Source organism: Gopherus flavomarginatus, chromosome 1 (genome assembly GCF_025201925.1).
Source record: "Gopherus flavomarginatus isolate rGopFla2 chromosome 1, rGopFla2.mat.asm, whole genome shotgun sequence".
NCBI classification, from domain to species: domain Eukaryota; kingdom Metazoa; phylum Chordata; order Testudines; family Testudinidae; genus Gopherus; species Gopherus flavomarginatus.
The window spans coordinates 66,135,448-66,156,564 of NC_066617.1; the positions used below are offsets into that span (position 1 = coordinate 66,135,448).

The window sequence follows — 21,117 nt, forward strand, 5'->3', positions numbered from 1 at the left end:
CCTGCAGTCGCTGCACCTAGCGGCGTGGTTCCTGCGTGGCTGACCGGCTCTGAACTGCGCTGCTCCACACCGGTGAGGGAGGTGCTTTTGGGCAGCAGGAAGCCTTCCACGAGAGCGACATACTCGGCCAAGTGGAAGCGTTTCTCCTGTTGGTGCGTGGAGAGAGATCTCCGCCCTATGGAAGTTTCGGTGGCCAATATCTTAGACTACGTTTGGTCCCTCAAACAACAGGGTCTGGCGATATCGTCGTTGCGAGTCCACCTGGCAGCTATCTCCACCTTTCACCCGGGTGGGGATGGTCGCTCTGTTTTTTCTCACCCGACGGTGTCTAGATTCCTTAAGGGGCTGGAAAGTTTATACCCTAACGTCCGACTCCCTGCTCCAACCTGGGATCTTAACCTGGTGTTGTCTCGGCTCATGGGGGCCCCCCTTTGAGCCGTTAGCTACTTGCTCCCTGCTTTACCTCTCTTGGAAGACTGCCTTTTTAGTAGCTATCACCTCAGCTAGGCGGGTGTCGGAACTCCGGGCTCTTGTGGTAGACCCCCCGTATACAGTCTTCCACAAGGATAAGGTGCAGCTGAGGCCACACCCTGCCTTTCTCCCCAAGGTAGTCTCGTCCTTCCACATCAACCAAGAGATATTCCTTCCGGTTTTTTTCCCGAAACCTCACTCCTCAGGCAGGGAGCAGCAGCTCCACTCGCTTGATGTCCGTAGGGCTCTCGCGTTCTATGTGGACAGGACCAAGCCCTTTCGCAAATCCCCCCAGCTTTTCGTGGCAGTAGCGGACCGCATGAAGGGGCTTCCTATCTCCTCCCAGAGGTTATCCTCATGGGTAACGTCCTGTATCAGGACCTGCTATGACTTGGCCCACGTCCCTACGGGCCGTGTGACTGCGCATTCTACCAGGGCGCAGGCGTCGTCGCTGGCTTTCCTCGCCCGTGTGCCCATCCAGGAAATCTGTCGGGCGGCGACCTGGTCATCGGTCCACACCTTCGCTTCTCACTACGCCCTGGTCCAGCAGTCAAGAGAGGACGCGGCCTTCGGATCTGCAGTGCTCCATGCCGCGACTTCTCACTCCGACCCCACCGCCTAGGTATGGCTTGGGATTCACCTAACTGGAATGGATGTGAGCAATCACTCGAAGAAGAAAAGACGGTTACTCACCTTTGTAACTGTTGTTCTTCGAGATGTGTTGCTCACATCCATTCCACACCCGCCCTCCTTCCCCACTGTCGGAGTAGCCGGCAAGAAGGAACTGAGGAGCGGGTGGGCCGGCAGGGATATATATTGAGCGCCATGGCGGCGCCACTCCAGGGGGCGACCTGCCGGTCCACTGGAGTTGCTAGGGTAAAAAGTTTCCGACGAACGTGCACGCGCGGCGCGCACACCTAACTGGAATGGATGTGAGCAACACATCTCGAAGAACAACAGTTACAAAGGTGAGTAACCGTCTTTATTCTTATTGAATGCTCCTCTACTGCTTCAACGATACTGGTATAATGGTGAAAAGAAATGCTGCATGTTTGTAGATGTAAAAAATGGCCAATATTTCAAGATGTCAGTGTTCTTATAGTCCAGGGGTCGGCAACCTATGGCCCATGTGCCTAAGATGGCACACGAGCCAATTTTTAATGGCATGCGGCTGCCTGCTGCGACTCCGTGTGCCATTAAAAATCCTGCCAACGTGGCAAGCCACAGGGTCTGCGGTCCTGGGCTGGAGCACCGGCCTGAGGGCAGCAAGTCGCCAGCCCCTCCCCCGCCTTCTCCCCCTTTCCCTAGAGCCCTGCTGCTGCATGCACAGCGCTCTGGGGGCTGAGGCTGCGCGCTCCCGCTGGGCAGCGTTTGGCTCCGTGGGGAGGGAAAGACGCTCCATGCTCATCCGGAGCCCTGCTGCCGTGTGCACAGTGCTCTGAGGGGCGGGGCTGCGTGCGGCGGCAGCAGAGCTCCAGATGAGTGGGGAGCCTCATGGTAAGGCGGCCGGGTCTGGGGCTGGGGTGGGTTGGGTAAGGGGTGGGGGCAATCAAGGGACGGAGCAGGGTGGGTTGGATGGGGGCGTGGGATCCTGGTGGATGGTTAGGGGTGGGGGTCTCTGAAGGGGGCGGTCAGGGAGCAGGGGGGGTTGGATGGGGCATGGGAGTCCCAGGGTCTGTTTGTGGGGTGGATAGGGGTCAGGGCAGTCAGGGGACAGGGAGCAAGGAGGGTCCTGGGGGAGCAGCTGGGGAGGGGTCTCTGGAGGGGATGGTCAGGAGACAAGGAGCTGTGGGGGGTTGGATGAATCAGGAGTTCTAGGGGGGCTGTCAGGAGGTAGGGGTGTGGCGAGAGGTTGGGCAGGCAGGGAGCGGGGGGAGGATTGTATGGGTCCAGAGTTCTGGGGGTCCTGTCAGAGGGCGGGGAGCGGTTAGATAGGCATGGGAGTCCAGGGGGTGTGGATAAGGGTTGGGGCAGTCAGGGGACAGGTAGTGGGTATGGTCTTAGGGGGGCAATCGGGACAAGGGGCAGGGAGGCTTAGATAGGGGGTGGGGTCCCAGGAGGGAGTAGTCAGGACAGAGAGTTGGGGGGGGGGAGATTGGGGGTTCTGGGGGGGGGCAGTCAGCCAGCCCTCATCACCCCCACGCACACACCTAGCCCTCTGCCCTGCACCCCCCCACACACCCCCAGGCCCCTGCCCTGAGCCCTGTACTACTCAGCCCTCTGACTCCGTCACCCCCCCATGACCCCAGCCCTGACTCTGGCACCCCCACACATACCCAGCCCCCCTACCCTGACACCTGCACCCCCCTCACATGCCCCCAGTCCTCTTCCCTGACTCTTGCACCCCCCACATCCCCAGCCCCCCCAACATCCCCATTCCCCACCCCCACCCTGAGCACCAAATGGGAGTCCTGCACCCCTACTCACATTCCCACCTGCACCCCTCACACCAAATGGGAGCTGCCCAAGTAAGTCCCCCATGCCCAAACCTACCCCAACCCTGAATCCCCTCTTTCATTCTAGCTCCTGGCTAGACCCTTCATCCCCAGTCCTGTGCTTGGTCCACTCCCATCCTCAGCTCAGTGCAGAAAGAGGAAGAGAATTGGCCAGAACCAGGGAGAAGATAGGTACCCACTGTATGTGGACAGGGCCGGGACCCCAGACTGGCAGTGGGCTGAGCGGGTATGGCAGCTGGGATCCCAGCTGGCAGGAGCCGGAGGATGGAACCCCTGAGCGGCAGTGGGCTGAGCCACTTAGCTCATTGCCAGTCTGAGGTCCCAGCTGCTGGCCCCACACAGCCTGCTGCTGCTCTGGGGTTCTGGCTGCCAGACCCTTCCCAGTTGGGGTCCCAGCCACAGGCCCCACTCAGCCCACTGCCGGCCTAGGTGAACAGAACCCCAGAGCAGCAGTGGGCTGAGCAGACCGGCAGCGTAAGATCAACATTTTAATTTAATTTTAAATGAAGCTTCTTAAGCATTTTGAAAAACTCGTTTATTTTACAATACAACACTAGTTTAGTTATACAACATATAGACTTGTAGAGCGAGACCTTCTAAAAAACATGAAAATGTATGACTGGCACACACAACCTTAAATTAGAGTGAATAAATGAAGACTCGGCACACCGCTTCTGAAAGGTTGCCGACCCCTGTTATAGTCTTTCTTTGCCTAGTTAAAGACTTATGTTTAATGAAACTGCACATCTGTAGTCTCTCCGTGCCATGCAGTTCAAGGCACTTCACAGGAAAATACTGGGCAATATATATGGCTACAAAATTGGTAGCTTGAGTGTTTCATGAAACTCCATTGACTAATGTGACCTTTTGTTGAAGCATAATCTCATGTCCATTTTATAGGAATTGGCAGGCTACACGTTTTATGGAAATAGAAGTAGCAATAAGGCTCCTGTATATGTTGGCTGAGGCTCTCCCTGTTTCTCATGGTGCTCACTTCTCTGGTGATATTTCAAAAGCAAGTGCTTTGCAGGATATGATGCGAACTGTAAGTATTTCAGCTGTAAGAGTTACTTAAATGTTTCACTATTTACTAGTAGTATTTTCTTTTAACGTGAAAGGCTCATCATGATTATCAATACCTCACTAAACTATAGGTGTGCACCGTAAATGATTTAATCCTAATTCCTTAATGCATTTTTCCCTACAGCTGGTGACATCTGGTGTTAGTGCCTATCAACATACATCAGTGACATTGGAATTCTTTGAAACTGTGGTTAGATATGAAAAATTTTTCACTGTTGAACCTCAGCACATTCCAAATGTTTTAGTAAGTTTGATCATTTATACAAAATTTCTTACTTTATTTTCTCCAACTAGATAAAGTAAATATTGGGAAAGTTTCTTGTGTTTGGAGAATTTGTCCTTCCTTATCTATTTTCTGAAAAAGATAGATGATTGAAATTTTGTTGGTTTGTTAAATTTTCAGTTTATATACAATGAATACGAACTGAAATTTTTATTTTACTTGCAGATGGCATTCTTAGATCACAGAGGTCTTCGCCATACTAGTCCAAAAGTACGAAGCAGAACAGCTTACCTCTTTTCCAGATTTGTCAAATCTCTTAAGTAAGTGAAAGTTGTTTCAAATGGTGTCCAATTTTTACAAAAGAATTCCAGGTGATGAGAGCAGTGACTTCTTGAATTTTCAATAAAAGAAACGGGTTAAATGAGCAGGAATGAAGTGGTGCACCGTAAAAGCACTTTTCTGGAAGACCCATTAGGTTTTGTAAAATTCAGCCAGTACTGCAGAGGATCTTAAAATGTGGACTGAAGGAGAGTTGTCTGATTTTGTAGAGAAAGGAACAACGGATGTGAACTCTCCCAATTCACCTCAGTTTGGTATTATCTCTGAAGTCTAATGATGGTGATATACCACTCAATAGCAACTTTCGCTGCTCATCATCTTCGTGGAACCAGCCAGCAACTGTGGGCAGATCATGAGTGGAGTTCCAGTATTAGTATCATTCCTCAGTGTGGTAACCTGAAAACAACTTACAGAAGAGTTAACCAAATTTTGAATATACATTTGTTCTCTTTAACCTAGTAGGCAAAACTTGTTCTATTTGGGGGTTATTTAATAATACCACAGATTGAACAGTTTTAACTGTATGATTAGTAGCAGGAAATCACATTGTCCTACTTCTCAAGCACAAATATTGCACCTAAATGCAGGAAAACTCTGGAACAACACATCACACATAGAAACCTGACCCTTTTTCAACTGTTAATGTAAACACTTAACTAAACCCTGGTCTACACTACACACTTACATTGGTGTAACGGCGTCGCTGAGGCATGTGGAAATCCACACCTCTGAGTGACGCAGTTATGCCAAACTTACCCTTGGTGTGGATAGTATTATGTCAGTAGAAGGGCTTCTCCTGTCGACATCGCTATCTTCTCTTGGTGAGATGTAATACCTATGCCAATAGGAGATGCTCTTCTGTCGGCATAGGTAGCAATTTCAGTAAGTGCTACAACGGTGCAGACGCTGCAGCTTGTAAGTGTAGATAACATCTGAAATGAACAGGGCTGTTCCCACTTGTCAGCTATTTTTCCAGGCTCTCTGCAAACTCATGAAGACATCTCTGCATTCATTACATTCACATTTTTGAGGTTTTCATCACAATCCTAAAACCAGAGACTTCTTTAAAATAAAAACTCTTATTCTGGAGGACCACACAAGAACATGAGAGGTTGCAGTTCACCATACTGTCCAACCCAAACCCTAGTCTCTCCAACTTAGAGCAGGATTCTCTCTTGCAGTAGTGCTAAGATTTTGCAAGTGGTGATTTCTAGAAATATGTAATACTACTTAAATGTTTTACTTCAGTAAACAGATGAACCCCTTTATTGAAGATGTTCTGAACAGAATACAAGATCTGCTAGAACTTTCTCCACCTGTAAGTACTACTTATTTCCTATAACATCTCACAGATGAAGTGTGTGAATTTACATTCATTTGGGTGCCTAGGTACTAAGGCTCTAATCATAAGTACTTAAGTAACTTTCTAAATTTCCACACGAGTAGTCCCATTGAATTCCTGGGATTTCAGTGAGACTACTTGTGATTAAAATTAGGCACATGCTTCAGTATCTTGTTGAATAGGGTCCTAGGAAGCATGGGCTTTAGAAATACCTGTGTAGATGAGATTTGTACCTATTGAAGATCCTTTGAAACTGGCATGAGGTCTGCAAACAATTGAAACTCCTATTGATACTTCTGTTAAAGTGCACTGATCTGTCAAAAGCACTGGAGAGGGAGATTGTAGTGGCTCAGAGTAGCTGAGGCCTGCACTGACATGAGAAATTAACACATGGTGGGAAGCCTCATTTCTTGGAGGATAGATTTAAGGAGATAAACAGATTATTAGGCTGAAAACAAACAATGTTTATGTTAAATAAATAAATAGGTCAGTAGGCTAAAAAGGCAGAATGCCTGAGCAAGCTAAGATAAGAGGGAGAACACCAAGGCAATCCTTTACTAACAATGGACAAGGTAAGTTAAGAATGTAGAGATGAAGTAAAGAGTAGGTCGAGCATGGACAAAGGGGATTGCAGCATAGGGATTGTTTCCTGCAAAATAACTAAGCCAATCCAGAAATATGTGGTGTAATATATAATAGATATGTATACGAAGGAAGAGGTTTTCTGTGTAACTTCGGATGTGTGATGTGTCCTATGCCCACCCCCTACGCTTGAGTTTGATCAACTCAACATAGCTTTACTGTATGCCAAATAAAGGAACCTGAGTGATACCATCTGGGGTGCAACCGAGTTGTTCTTTTGGATCCCAGAGATCTGAATGAAGTGTTCTTCCAGCACCAGATGTGATGTTCTGGATAAACCAAGTAGAAAAGGTCTCGGAGGGAATCCCAACAGCCTGTATTTCAGACACTTCTATACTTTTTTCTAATTTATACTTAAATTCATAACTAAAACAAACTGTTATATCTTAACTTTCCATTTTTGTGAAAGAATAAACTTTTTCTCTGGAGATTTCTCTTTACTCCTTGTCCTTCAACAATTCTCTTTGGAATTTTATAAAGATTTAGTAGAATACAATTTCAGTAATTGGTGATTTATATATATTCTCTATCTGTCTTTGACTCTAGGAAAATGGTTACCAGGCTTTATTAAGCAGTGATGATCAACTATTCATTTATGAGACAGCTGGAGTGCTGATAGTTAACAGTGAATACTCTGCAGAAAGGAAACAGGTTCTAATGAGGAATCTGTTAACTCCACTAATGGAGAAGTTTAAAATGCTGCTAGAAAAACTGATGATGGCACAAGATGAGGACAGACAGATGGCACTGGCTGACTGCCTCAATCATGCTGTTGGCTTTGCTAGGTGGGTACAGTAACATTTACTTGACAGATATACATTGTTTTTTGTTTTTAATAGAAATGTTTGGAATCAGGCTTGTCATTGCTTTTGTTGAATTTTTCTGCAAGCATTTATTGCCCCAAAATCTGTTTTTGGTTGGCACTCTCTCCAAACAGCCCAGAAAATCAGGGAAGGTACCTTTTTAGAAAAGAGTGTCAATAAAGGATCTAAGGTCTTCAAAATCTTTGAGTTTCATTGAATTTCTAGTAAACCAAACACTTACCATTAAATGACGCATGAAACATCTTATGAAGAACTTCAGTTAAAATAAAGAGAATATTCTAGTGTTGTCCATTTTGGCACCATTTGCGAATTGTAAATTCACTCAAACTTAATCTCAAATGCTGTGCTTTTTAGTGTGAAGTAAATTACGTTTGGAAAGTGATTAAAAAACTTGATGCCCTGAGTGTTTGGTTCCCCATTTCAGGACATTTTAATGTTTGAACAGGACATTTGCGTTCTTAAATATCTAAATTAAGTCTTTGTTCTAGATATGATTTGTTGCTTTTTATTTCCATTGGAATGTGAGCTAATAGAGACCTTTGTGTTCATTTGCTTGCACAGCCGAACCAGCAAAGCTTTCAGCAACAAGCAGACAGTAAAGCAGTGTGGCTGCTCTGAAGTATACCTGGACTGCTTACAGACGTTCTTGCCAGCACTCAGCTGTCCGTTACAAAAGGAAGTCATCAGAAGTGGTGTGCGCACATTCCTTCACCGCATGATTATTTGCCTAGAGGAAGAAGTTCTTCCATTCATCCCTTCTGCCTCAGAACACATGCTCAAAGATTGTGAAGCAAAAGACCTTCAAGAATTCATTCCTCTTATAAATCAAATCACAGCTAAGTTCAAGGTCCGAGTCTGTCAGTTTATGGGGTAGGAGGCTTCTAAACTCCTGCTTTCTGGCCTTAGAAAAAGGGTCATTGTATGTGAAGGAACCTGAACTTCATAGAATTGTACTTCAAGCTTTCTTTTGTAGCTGTAAATGCCTTTTATTAGTAAATACCTGCTTGAGGAGGAGGAAAAGAACTTATCTTTTGGTAAATTCCCAAGAACTAAAGGGGTATTCCTTCTTTAACTGTAATTGCCCCCAAAAAGCGTCAGAAATAACTTAATTTTTGTTTAAGATACAGCTTTTGGATTTGGTATTTCACTGCTTAAAAACACTCTTTTTATGTTGACAAGTAACATACTTGTTTTCTATGATGAAGTTAGTATTGAATAGGCAAAATCCCATGGTGCTAAATTTAATTTGAAAAAATGCTAATCGCTCAACAGTGATTGAACCTGAAGTGAACTTTCTGTTCCTTTTCCTTTTTTGTAGCGAGATTTACGGGTATGTACACAGATATAGACATATAAAAATGCAGGTAGGTATGCAAGTTTTAGATACAGTGTGTGGATATTCAGTGGAGAATACTGGTGTACAGGAACTTGGTGCATAATTGTACAAAAATATACACTGGTTCTTAATGTACTACTATACAAGATAGGTCCACAAATAGTGTAGAGTTCTTAAACACTGGTAGGGACTTGGGTTTTTGGAGCAGAACTAGTGTCTAGAAATGTATGCAGATGTTTGGTATGTAAATGAGATTGACAGGAACTTTCACTGTTGAATTGGAGAGCTTCTCAAACTGTGGCTGATCACATTGTGCTGGCTCCTCATTTCAAATTGCTAAATTGTATGAACAGGACAACTAAAATACATTAAATTACTGGGCTAGTATTACTTTTCAATGTCAGCAATTGTTGTTGCTGCAAGAATGTTATGCATTTATGATGGGAGGGGATATTGTCTTGTGAACCATCTGTATACAAAATTTGGCCCCAATGTGAAAAAGCTTGAGAAGCCCTGTTGTATAGAATCTTTTAAACCTATCTTTCAGCTGAAGGTTTCTTGTTAAATATACTAAAAAGCAGAGTTTGGTGTGAAAATGAAAATACTACAGAGAAAAAATGTTAGAGCTATCATGGTGGTATGGCAGAAATGTATACTAAAGCATGGGGAATCTAGGTTCTGGAGCACTGTTGGGAATTTCACACTCTGAACTCTATGGAGTGATGGTGATGGGATGTAAAGATTATGGCAAGTTTTGGGAGTTTACGGAAAGAGTGTTTCCACATTGGTGGTGTATCCTGTTAGCTTTTCAGATGACGCTGATGGCAGCTCAAGATAGAGTAAGGAGTTAAGTAACCATATGGGTGGGATAAATGATGATAAATAGGGATTGCCTGTTGACCCCAGTGAAAGCCTATGGCAGATTGAGGAAAAGAAGAATGAAATGTTGAGGTCAGGCATAATGAGGAAGCACATAGCCTTGAAAAGAAGTAAACTCGGCAATTCTTAGTATAACTTCAGAGTTTATGACGATGATCCTAATTACTTGCAGCTTTTTCTCATCTTGAATTGCTTTTCAAGTTTGATTAATCGTCTTTCTCAATAAGTGACTTAAATCTTCATAAACAGCCAGTATCTGTAAATGCATAAAAACTATGCCTAATTTTTTTAAAAACATAGTGTTAAGTAGGAAAATGACTTAAATGACTATGGTTTTAATGGACAAGAGAGACAATATTTCACCTCCCTACCCTTCTGATGGTGTGCATATTAACTGAGTGGTGTAGTGAGTATATATTATAGGCATGAGGTTTGAATGGATGCATTACTTAATAGTGTCAAAGCCTCGAGTTTTCACTAGAGATCAACATTTGAGTGCTCTCTTGAGCTACAGTCTTGTACACCAGTTATGGACTGCTGACTGCAGGAAAGACAGATTTGACACTCCTATCATATCACCAAAAGGTCTTCAATCTAACAATTTTTGAAAATTCCATTCTGCCAGCAGTCATGTCTGTCTATGAAGCCTCAAACTGGAGGAAATTAAGGTAACCTGATGACCTCTTATCTATTTTTAGGCTTTAACCAAGAAAACGTTTGAAGTTAAGGGTGGTGACAGCAGTCCACTCTTTGTTTTGTGTCAACTTCTATATTTTGAAATCTGTTTAGAAATCACCTGAAATAAATTTTCTATAATTTAAATGTCACGATTTCGCAATCCAACATCTTGAGGCTTTCCAAGTTTTGATGCAAGTGCTGTTTGTATCATTGGAAGAATTGAAAATATCCCTTTTCTAGAAGGATAAAGTTCCCACTTAACAATCTGCAGGGCTAAAATTGGGTGATAAGTCTGTTGGTGCAGGACTAAATATTTCTCCTCTTGAACCTCAGTATAATTCTGGTGGAGGAAGGATGGGAGAATCTCACATGGGGGTGGGGGAAATAGCCATTTCTCAGAAAAGCCTTCTTTTTTTAAATACAGGTAAGCTGTCTTAAATGGCTCAGATTTGAAATATTAGACTAGTTCTTGAGATGGATTGATTTAGTGTTTAGCAGTGCATGATGAATGCTATATCATGGCTACCACTTTTACCTATGTGTTTATATCTACACTTGACTAGTGCCTGACCATTTTAACTTTGTTATGATTGAAATATTGGAAGTGACAACAAAAGCTAATTAATATGAATCTTTTCTGTGCTAGATTTTAATATCTAGGCATCAGTCTCTGTAATGAGCTGTCAGCTGACACTGTTTCCCTTCCCCCCCCCCACAGACCCAGGTTTCCCCATTTCTGCAACAGATGTTTATGCCGCTACTTCATGCTATTTTTGAAGTGTTGCTCCGTCCAGCAGAAGAAAATGACCAATCTGCTGCTTTAGAAAAGCAAATGTTACGGAGAAGTTATTTTGCCTTCCTGCAGACGGTTACTGGCAGTGGAATGAGTGAAGTCATAGCTAATCAGGGTGAGCAATCACTCATGGGATCATACCGTGAATCATTTTTACCCAATATAACAAGCCGTTTTGTTTGCCAAAATCATTAGCACAATTCCTGCTAAATGCTATTTAAATATTTAAGGTAGGATCAGGATTTTACTTAATTTTGGCTATCTAAACAAGAATTCTAGTTTGTAACATTTAAAAATACAATATGAGTAAACTATGTATAGTGATCATTTTGGCAATGTTTTGTGACTTAAAATTTGTTTGAGTCGTGGAGTGAGATTTCAGACAAGTAATACAAACACATCAAATGTTTTTTCTATGGAAATACACTTTGCCAGCTATATTAAATGTATCACTTATGACCAACTGTTGTATGCAATACATAGTTACAACAGTGAGTAACCTTGCCCCAGTACCTTTTATGGTCTTACAGCTCACTCTGTGCCAGCTATGGCATATCAGTGGGCAGAAACTAGAGCTCCTTCTTCCTCTACCTTGGTTCCCTTCTAGTAGCATCTGTTTTCGCTTCTGCCCCTGATGTCTGAGGTTCATTTTGACTCACTGGGTGTCTAGTCCACGCCGGTGTCCCATCATTAACAGACAAATAAAAATTTGGGGTCACTTGCCACTGAAGGCAGTTTCATATGTTCTGTTGACTTAACTGGTGCAGAATCTGTTCAAACACTATTTTGTTAAATGGAGCTTTAGCAGATTGAGAGAAGAAATGCATGAAAACATGAAAAGCTTTAGCTTTTCATCTAAGCAAGACTACAAAAAGATGCACTAAATATGGGTTAAGAAAACCAGTACATTTGTTAGAGGAAGAGGAATAAACAGCAAGGTGGGAAAACATGCAGGTGACATTTTCTTAACTTTATTAAGATTGTCATAAACAGATAGCTAAGGGTTAATGTCTCTTTCACCTGAAGCACCTGACCAGAGGACCAATCAGGAAACCGGATTTTTTCAACTTTGGGTGGAGGGATTTGAGTGTCTTTGTCTTTGTTTTCTGGCTGCCTGCTTGCTCTGAGCTTTGGAGAAGTAGTTCTACTTTCTAGTCTTCTGTTTCTAAGTGTAAGGACAAAGAGATCAGATAGTAAGTTCTATGGTTTCTTTTCTTTGGTATTTGCATGAATATAAGTGCTGGAGTGCTTTGATTTGTATTCTTTTTGAATAAGGCTGTTTATTCAATATTCTTTTAAGCAATTGACCCTGTGTTGTATCATCTAATACAGAGAGAACATTTGTACTTATTTTTCTTTCTTTTTATATAAAGCTTTCTTTTAAGACCTGTTGGAGTTTTTCTTTACTTCAGGGAAATTGAGTCTGTACTCACCAGGGAATTGGTGGGAGGAAGGAATCGGGGAGATTTGTGTGTTGGATTGCTAGCCTGATGTTGCATTCCCTCTGGGGGAATAGGAAAGTACTTTTTGTTTCCAGGATTGGGAACAGAGAGGGAGATTCACTCTGTTTGGATTCACAGAGTTGGTGTCTGTGTATCTCTCCAGGAGCACCTGGAGGGGGGAAGGGAAAAAGGATTATTTCCCTTTGTTGTGAGACTCAAGGGATTTGGGTCTTGGGGTCCCCAGGGAAGGTTTTTTCAGAGGGACCAGAGTGCCCCAAAACACTCTAATTTTTTGGGTGGTGGCAGCAGGTACCAGGTCCAAGCTGGTAACTAAGCTTGGAGGTTTTCATGCTAACCCCCATATTTTGGACGCTAAGGTCCAAATCTGGGAATAAGGTTATTACATGAGTGGCAGCTGGTGGGAGATAGACAGAACCCAGAAGCCAGTAGAAATATTATATTTTTCTTTTCTCTGCTAAGGGCTTTTTAGCAGAGAGAAGCAGTTGGTTTTAAAAGGGAACCAGAGAGAATTTTTTTTTTCTGCTCTCTCTCGCAGTTTGTGGCTTGCATGTTAAGGGTCTTTTGTCATGCAATAGCCCTCCCATTAGGAGGCAAATACCGGCACTTATATGCATGCAAATAAAGTGGTTTTTCTGGTTTCCCTTCATTGAACATTAGCTAGAGAGAGAAAAGGAAAATTAGCTAAAGGCACTGTTGCTAGGCAGACTTCAGGAGGCAACAGAGAACCTGCAGTTCAGAAGATAAACACCGGAGGGCACCCCAACACAAGAAAACAGGAACCATGACTTCTAAGGCAAAAATTGACGCCGAAGAACAAATCAAAGAAGCTGAACACAGGCGACAACTGGAAATAAAACAAAAAGAGATGGAGATGAAAGAAAGAGAAGAACAGATCAAAGAGGCAGCCTACCAAAGAGAACAGGCAGCCAAGGAGGCAGCACACAAAAGAAAACTAGAAGAAGAAGAGGTGGCCTACCGAAGGAAACAAGCAGAAGAAGAGTTGGCCCACAGAAGGAAGCAAGAAGAAGAAGAGGTGGCCTACCGAAGGAAACAAGCAGAAGAAGAGTCGGCCCACCACCGAGAAATGGAAAAACAACAAAAAGAGAATGAAGAGAAGGAAAAACAGAGAAAACATGAACTGGAGTTGGCAAAAGCTGGGCTGCCTGTGCCAGCCAACCCTAACAACCCGGCGCCAAATATTGCTCCACAGCCCAGGAAATTTCCCACCTACAAGGCAGGTGATGACACCGAGGCCTTCTTGGAAAATTTTGAAAGAGCCTGTCTTGGGTACAGCATTCCCGAAGACCAGTACATGGTAGAATTGAGGTCACAGCTCAGTGGACCTTTAGCAGAGGTGGCAGCTGAAATGCCTAAGCACCAAATGAATGACTATAAACTTTTTCTAACCAAGGCCAGATACAGGATGGGGATAACCCCAGATCATGCCCGTCGGCGCTTCAGAACCCAAAAGTGGAAACCAGAGGTGTCATTTCCCAAACACGCCTACTACATTGCAAAAAACTATGAGGCCTGGCTAACAGGAAACAATATTCAAACCTTGGAAGAACTGAACCTCCTCATACAAATGGAGCAGTTCTTGGATGGTGTTCCTGAAGACATCACGCGGTACATACAAGATGGAAACCCCAAGAATATCGCTGAGGCGGGGGAGATTGGAGCCAAATGGATGGAACTGGCAGAAAGCAAGAAAGCTACTGTCAAGGGGAACGATTACCCCAGGGGGCACACAGACCATAAACCCTACAACCGAGGACAGCCAAAAACCCCACATACCACCCAAGTAAAGCCACAGATACCCTACCCTTCAACCTCACCAATCTCCAGTAACTCACCTCGGCCCAGTGATCCATCAGATGGAAGATGCTTTAAGTGTAATGAACTGGGACATATCAAGGCCAAGTGTCCCAAGAACACCATGCGAGTGCAATTCATTACACCACCATCACACCAAAGATCCCCAGGCCCGGATGCCTCTCAAATACCCTTGGAGCGAAGGGAAAATTTGAGAGTGGGCGGAAAGAAGGTTACTGCGTGGAGAGACACGGGGGCACAAGTGTCAGCTATCCACCAATCCTTCGTTGGCCCCAAATTCATCAACCCAAAGGCCAAAGTTACAATTTACCCCTTCATGTCACAAGCTGTAGACTTGCCTACAGCTCAACTGCCTGTCCAGTACAAAGGCTGGTCAGGAATGTGGACTTTTGCAGTCTATGACAATTATCCTATCCCCATGCTACTGGGGGAAGACTTGGCCAACCAGGTGAGGCGGGCCAAGAGAGTGGGAATGGTTACACGTAGCCAAACCAGACCCATTCCTGTTCCTGAACCGTCCACAGAGGCCCCGTCTGTGTCACCAGAGACCCAGGCAGAGGTAGTGGACCCGGATTCCATGCCTACCACTGAAACAGCCACAGCATCTCCAGTCCCAGGCCCGGAACTGGAACAGCAACTGGCACCAGCAAGTGCAACCACATCTTCAAACTCAACGCCAGAGGGCGCCAGCGAGCCAGAACTGGCAGAAGCAAAAGACAGCCATACCCAAAAGGCTCAGCCAGAGCCTGAAATACCCTCAGGTGCACCAGCGGAGAGCGGTTCACCAGCAACGGAAACAACCCCATCACCTACATCGCTTCCGGAGGGACCAAGCCCAAGTCCACAGTCTGAGGAAGAACTGGTGACCCCAGCCTCAAGGGAACAGTTCCAGACTGAGCAGGAAGCAGATGACAGCCTTCAGAAAGCTTGGGCGGCGGCACGGAGCACCCCACCGCCTCTCAGCTCTTCTAATCGATCCCGGTTTGTTATAGACCAAGGACTTTTATACAAGGAAATTCTTTCTGGTGGACACCGGGAAGAATGGCAGCCGCAAAAACAGTTGGTGGTTCCAACTAAGTACCGGGGGAAGCTCTTAAGCTTAGCCCATGATCAGCCCAGTGGCCATGCTGGGGTGAACAGAACCAAGGACCGGTTGGGGAAGTCCTTCCACTGGGAGGGGATGGGCAAGGATGTTGCCAAGTATGTCCGGTCTTGTGAGGTATGCCAAAGAGTGGGAAAGCCTCAAGACCAGGTCAAGGCCCCTCTCCAGCCACTCCCCATAATTGAGGTCCCATTTCAGCGAGTAGCTGTGGATATTCTGGGCCCTTTCCCAAAAAAGACGCCCAGAGGAAAGCAGTACGTACTGACTTTAGTGGACTTTGCTACCCGATGGCCAGAAGCAGTCGCTCTAGGCAACACCAGGGCTAGCACTGTGTGCCTGGCCTTAACAGACATCTTTGCCAGGGTAGGTTGGCCCTCTGACATCCTTACAGATTCAGGGTCTAATTTCCTGGCAGGGACCATGGAAAAACTGTGGGAAACTCATGGGGTGAATCACTTGGTTGCCACCCCGTACCACCATCAAACCAATGGCCTGGTTGAAAGGTTCAATGGAACTTTGGGGGCCATGATACGAAAATTCATCAACGAATTCTCCAATAATTGGGACCTAGTGTTGCAGCAGTTGCTGTTTGCCTACAGGGCTGTACCACATCCCAGTTTAGGGTTTTCACCATTTGAACTTGTGTATGGTCACGAGGTTAAGGGGCCATTACAGTTGGTGAAGCAGCAATGGGAGGGGTTTACGCCTTCTCCAGGAACTAACATTCTGGACTTTGTAAGCAACCTACAAAGCACCCTCCGACACTCTTTAGCCCTTGCTAAAGAGAACCTAAAGGATGCTCAAGAAGAGCAAAAGGCCTGGTATGACAGACATGCCAGAGATCGGTCCTTCAAGGTAGGAGACCAGGTTATGGTCTTGAAGGCGCAACAGGCCCATAAGATGGAAGCATCATGGGAAGGGCCCTTCACGGTCCAAGAGCGCCTGGGAGCTGTAAACTACCTCATAGCATTTCCCAATTCCTCACTAAAGCCTAAAGTGTACCATGTTAATTCTCTCAAGCCTTTCTATTCCAGAGACTTACAGGTTTGTCAGTTTACAGTCCAGGGAGAGGATGCTGAGTGGCCTGACGGTGTCTACTACGACGGGAAAAAAGACGGTGGCGTGGAAGAGGTGAACCTCTCAACCACTCTGGAACGTCTGCAGCGGCAGCAAATCAAGGAGCTGTGCACTAGCTTCGCCCCATTGTTCTCAGCCACCCCAGGACGGACTGAACGGGCATACCACTCCATTGATACAGGTAATGCTCACCCAATCAGAACCCCACCCTACCGAGTGTCTCCTCATGCCCAAGCTGCTATAGAACAGGAGATCCAGAACATGCTACAGATGGGTATAATCCGCTCATCTACCAGTGCATGGGCATCTCCAGTGGTTCTGGTACCCAAACCAGATGGGGAAATACGCTTTTGCGTGGACTACCGTAAGCTAAATGCTGTAACTCGTCCGGACAACTATCCAATGCCACGTACCGATGAGCTATTGGAGAAGTTGGGACGTGCCCAGTTCATCTCTACAATAGACTTAACCAAGGGGTACTGGCAAGTACTGCTAGATGAACCTGCCAAGGAGAGGTCAGCATTCGTCACCCATGCGGGGGTGTATGAATTCAATGTCCTTCCTTTCGGCCTTCGAAATGCACCCGCCACCTTCCAGAGGCTGGTAGATGGTCTACTAGCTGGACTGGCAGAATTTGCAGTTGCCTACCTCGATGATGTGGCCATTTTTTCAGACTCCTGGCCCGAACACCTACTACACCTGGAAAAGGTCTTTGAGCGCATCAGGCAGGCAGGACTAACTGTTAAGGCCAAAAAGTGTCAAATAGGCCAAAACAGAGTGACTTACCTGGGGCACCAGGTGGGTCGAGGAACCATAAACCCCCTACAGGCCAAGGTGGATGCTATCCAAAAGTGGCCTGTCCCAAAGTCAAAGAAGCAGGTCCAATCCTTCTTAGGCTTGGCCGGATACTACAGGCGATTTGTACCACACTACAGCCAAATCGCTGCCCCACTGACCGACTTGACCAAAAAGACCCAGCCAAATGCAGTTAAGTGGACTGATGAGTGTCAAAAGGCCTTTACCCAACTTAAGGCAACGCTCATGTCTGACCCTGTGCTCAGGGCCCCGGATTTTGACAAGCCATTCCTAGTAACCACCGATGCATCTGAGCGTGGTATAGGAGCAGTGCTCATGCAGGAAGCAACAGATCACAACTTCCATCCTGTCGTGTTTCTCAGCAAGAAACTGTCTGAGAGGGAAAGTCACTGGTCAGTCAGTGAAAAGGAATGCTATGCCATTGTGTACGCCCTGAAAAAGCTACGCCCATATGTTTGGGGACGGCGGTTCCAACTACAAACTGACCATGCTGCACTAAAGTGGCTTCATACTGCCAAGGGGAACAACAAGAAACTTCTTCGTTGGAGTTTAGCTCTCCAAGATTTTGATTTTGAAATTCAACACATCACAGGAGCTTCTAACAAAGTAGCTGATGCACTCTCCCGTGAGAGTTTCCCAGAATTCAGTAGTTAAAAAGTGTTCTTAAAATGTAGAAGTCTGTTAGTTATATACTTAGGAGTATATGTAAAGGTGTATGTGTTGTATTAATCTGTTTATTTTCAAGTTCTAGAAGGAAATCGCCGCCAGTGAGCTTCCCCACTGTCTGCAATTTGGGGGGCGTGTCATAAACAGATAGCTAAGGGTTAATGTCTCTTTCACCTGAAGCACCTGACCAGAGGACCAATCAGGAAACCGGATTTTTTCAATTTTGGGTGGAGGGATTTGAGTGTCTTTGTCTTTGTTTTCTGGCTGCCTGCTTGCTCTGAGCTTTGGAGAAGTAGTTCTACTTTCTAGTCTTCTGTTTCTAAGTGTAAGGACAAAGAGATCAGATAGTAAGTTCTATGGTTTCTTTTCTTTGGTATTTGCATGAATATAAGTGCTGGAGTGCTTTGATTTGTATTCTTTTTGAATAAGGCTGTTTATTCAATATTCTTTTAAGCAATTGACCCTGTGTTGTATCATCTAATACAGAGAGAACATTTGTACTTATTTTTCTTTCTTTTTATATAAAGCTTTCTTTTAAGACCTGTTGGAGTTTTTCTTTACTTCAGGGAAATTGAGTCTGTACTCACCAGGGAATTGGTGGGAGGAAGGAATCGGGGAGATTTGTGTGTTGGATTGCTAGCCTGATGTTGCATTCCCTCTGGGGGAATAGGAAAGTACTTTTTGTTTCCAGGATTGGGAACAGAGAGGGAGATTCACTCTGTTTGGATTCACAGAGTTGGTGTCTGTGTATCTCTCCAGGAGCACCTGGAGGGGGGAAGGGAAAAAGGATTATTTCCCTTTGTTGTGAGACTCAAGGGATTTGGGTCTTGGGGTCCCCAGGGAAGGTTTTTTCAGAGGGACCAGAGTGCCCCAAAACACTCTAATTTTTTGGGTGGTGGCAGCAGGTACCAGGTCCAAGCTGGTAACTAAGCTTGGAGGTTTTCATGCTAACCCCCATATTTTGGACGCTAAGGTCCAAATCTGGGAATAAGGTTATTACAAAGATCCTTTGGCGTTCCTTAGTCTAAGTATATAGGAGCAATGCAATGGGAAAAAAATTTGTTTTTGACACAAGTATCACCATACGTGTTGGAAAGAACTAGACTATTGCTGCGTTTAAACTATCTGTACCAACTGAGGAGGAGAGGTAGAAATGGGGGATGGGCAGGGCTGTGCCAGTTGTGAACAGCTCAATGAAAACCTCTGCTAAACATGCATCACGGGTCAAAAGAGAACAAAACGTTAGAATGTTTAAAGGCTAGGATAGCAAATACTGAAAATATTTTAAAATGCCATTGTCAGTCACCTGGATTACTATATTCAGCTCTTGTTACTGTCTCAAAAAAACCCAAACAAATGAGAGATCCAGAAATAGGTGACAAAAATGAGGCTCAGAAAGAGTTCCATACAAAGAGACTGAAAACACTAGACGTGTTCAATTGATACAAAATAAGAAATGGAACGGAAAAGGTAAATCCTTGTTCTCTTGGCTTTACCTTTTTCATAATACTAGAACAGGGAAACAAATATAACATTAAAAGGCAATAAACCAAAACCCAAGGACAGGAAGTACTGCTTATACAGTGCATGATTAACCTGAGGAATATATAGCTACCAGATTTATTAAGGCCAAGAGTTGAGTAAAAAGTATAAGACCCTTACTGATGAGAACATCTACAATGATAGATGATCAAACCCTTGTACATCAAAGTGTAAGCCAGCAACACGCTGGTGTTCAGGAAGAAACTTCTGTGAATAGGCTATTCTGTAATTGTCACTATGGTGCTACATGTTCCTCTGAACACATGGTACTGATCACTATCAGGGACCGGATACTAGACTAGGTAGACCACTGGCCAGATTCAGCATGGCAATTTTTAAGCGTAAATGTAAGATTGGTAGCTATAAATGTGTTTGTTTTTTTTTTGTAGCAAACGCTGTCAAAAGACCTTTACTTCAGACAACATGCTGGTGAATTTTCACAATGTCAGCTTTTATAACTTGTCTTTCTGTTTTCTTTCCCCACTCCCCATGTTCAGTGTCCTGACTTCAAACAGAAAGGACTTATTAGGCAGGTGTCATTTTTCATAAGTATTGAGACATGACATCACCTTGGGTACGTGTAACTTGTACCATTATAATTTTTCAATTTCCTTCTTCTTAGAAGTAAAATTGGCTCACTTTATAATGGCCCATTTCACATAGCTACTTTTGAACTGGTGAATTTTTGAACTGATATTTTTAACGCTTTCAGAAGAAATCCATCTCCCCATTGATATCTAGTTAAACTCTGTTTCTTTGGGAAGAATCTTTTTTTCAGTTGTTGTCTTAGCATCTTCCTCCATGGGAACTGTCAACATTTCCACTCCAAGGGTTCTTACAGGTTCAGGGATTTCTAGAGAGTTCTGTTAAAAATGTACACTTCAGCAGATTGTGTTTTTGTAAAATAAAATAAATAAGTACATAATTATCTTATTATATGGGTCTGGCAGTCAGACATCCATAGAACTTGTTACAACAGTACTCTTTATCAAGACCAAACAAAGTTCTTATTTTGTATATTAGTTTGCCAGTGTATGTATTAGTTTTTTCAAAAGCCAGGAGGAATTTATTCTACGGCTATCTCAGCAGTTTATAATCTTATTTCTATCAATCATTAACATTTATTACTGATAAAAACATGATGAACCAAGATGTTGCTGGAGAATATATTTTATAGCTATCTTATAAATTATTCCATAGAAACCTCAAACAATGAGAAATCCTTGTGGCACCTTAGAGACTAACAAATTTATTTGGGCATAAGCTTTCGTGGGCTAAAACACACTTCATCAGATGCATGGTGTGGAACATATAGTAGGTAAGTATATATACTCGGCATATGAAAAGATGGGAGTTGCCTTACCAAGTAGGGGGATCAGTGCTAACGAGCCAATTCAATTAAAGGTGGAAGTGGGCTATTCTCAGTTGACAAGAAGGGTTGGAAATCACTTTTGTAGTGCTAATGAGGCCCATGTAAACAAGGTGGCCCTTTTCAAACAGTTGATAAGAAGGTGCGAGTACCAGCAGGGGTAAGTTAGTTTTTATACTGACC

At 44.3% G+C, this 21,117-nt stretch overlaps 1 protein-coding gene across 2 annotated transcripts in view; it reads left to right on the forward strand.

The window, feature by feature from the left end:
* XPOT (exportin for tRNA) overlaps positions 1-21,117 on the forward strand; it is a 90,020-nt gene that overhangs the window by 56,581 nt on the left and 12,322 nt on the right. The window contains exons 13-20 of one of the 2 annotated variants that reach the window (XM_050923400.1): positions 3,828-3,972; positions 4,135-4,254; positions 4,459-4,553; positions 5,821-5,890; positions 7,103-7,341; positions 7,942-8,227; positions 8,699-8,710; positions 10,992-11,181. In XM_050923400.1, the coding sequence (XP_050779357.1) occupies positions 3,828-3,972; positions 4,135-4,254; positions 4,459-4,553; positions 5,821-5,890; positions 7,103-7,341; positions 7,942-8,227; positions 8,699-8,710; positions 10,992-11,181 (1,157 nt within the window). The remainder of the gene's footprint in view (positions 1-3,827; positions 3,973-4,134; positions 4,255-4,458; positions 4,554-5,820; positions 5,891-7,102; positions 7,342-7,941; positions 8,228-8,698; positions 8,711-10,991; positions 11,182-21,117) is intronic. The other variant, XM_050923407.1, reaches the window with a different exon arrangement.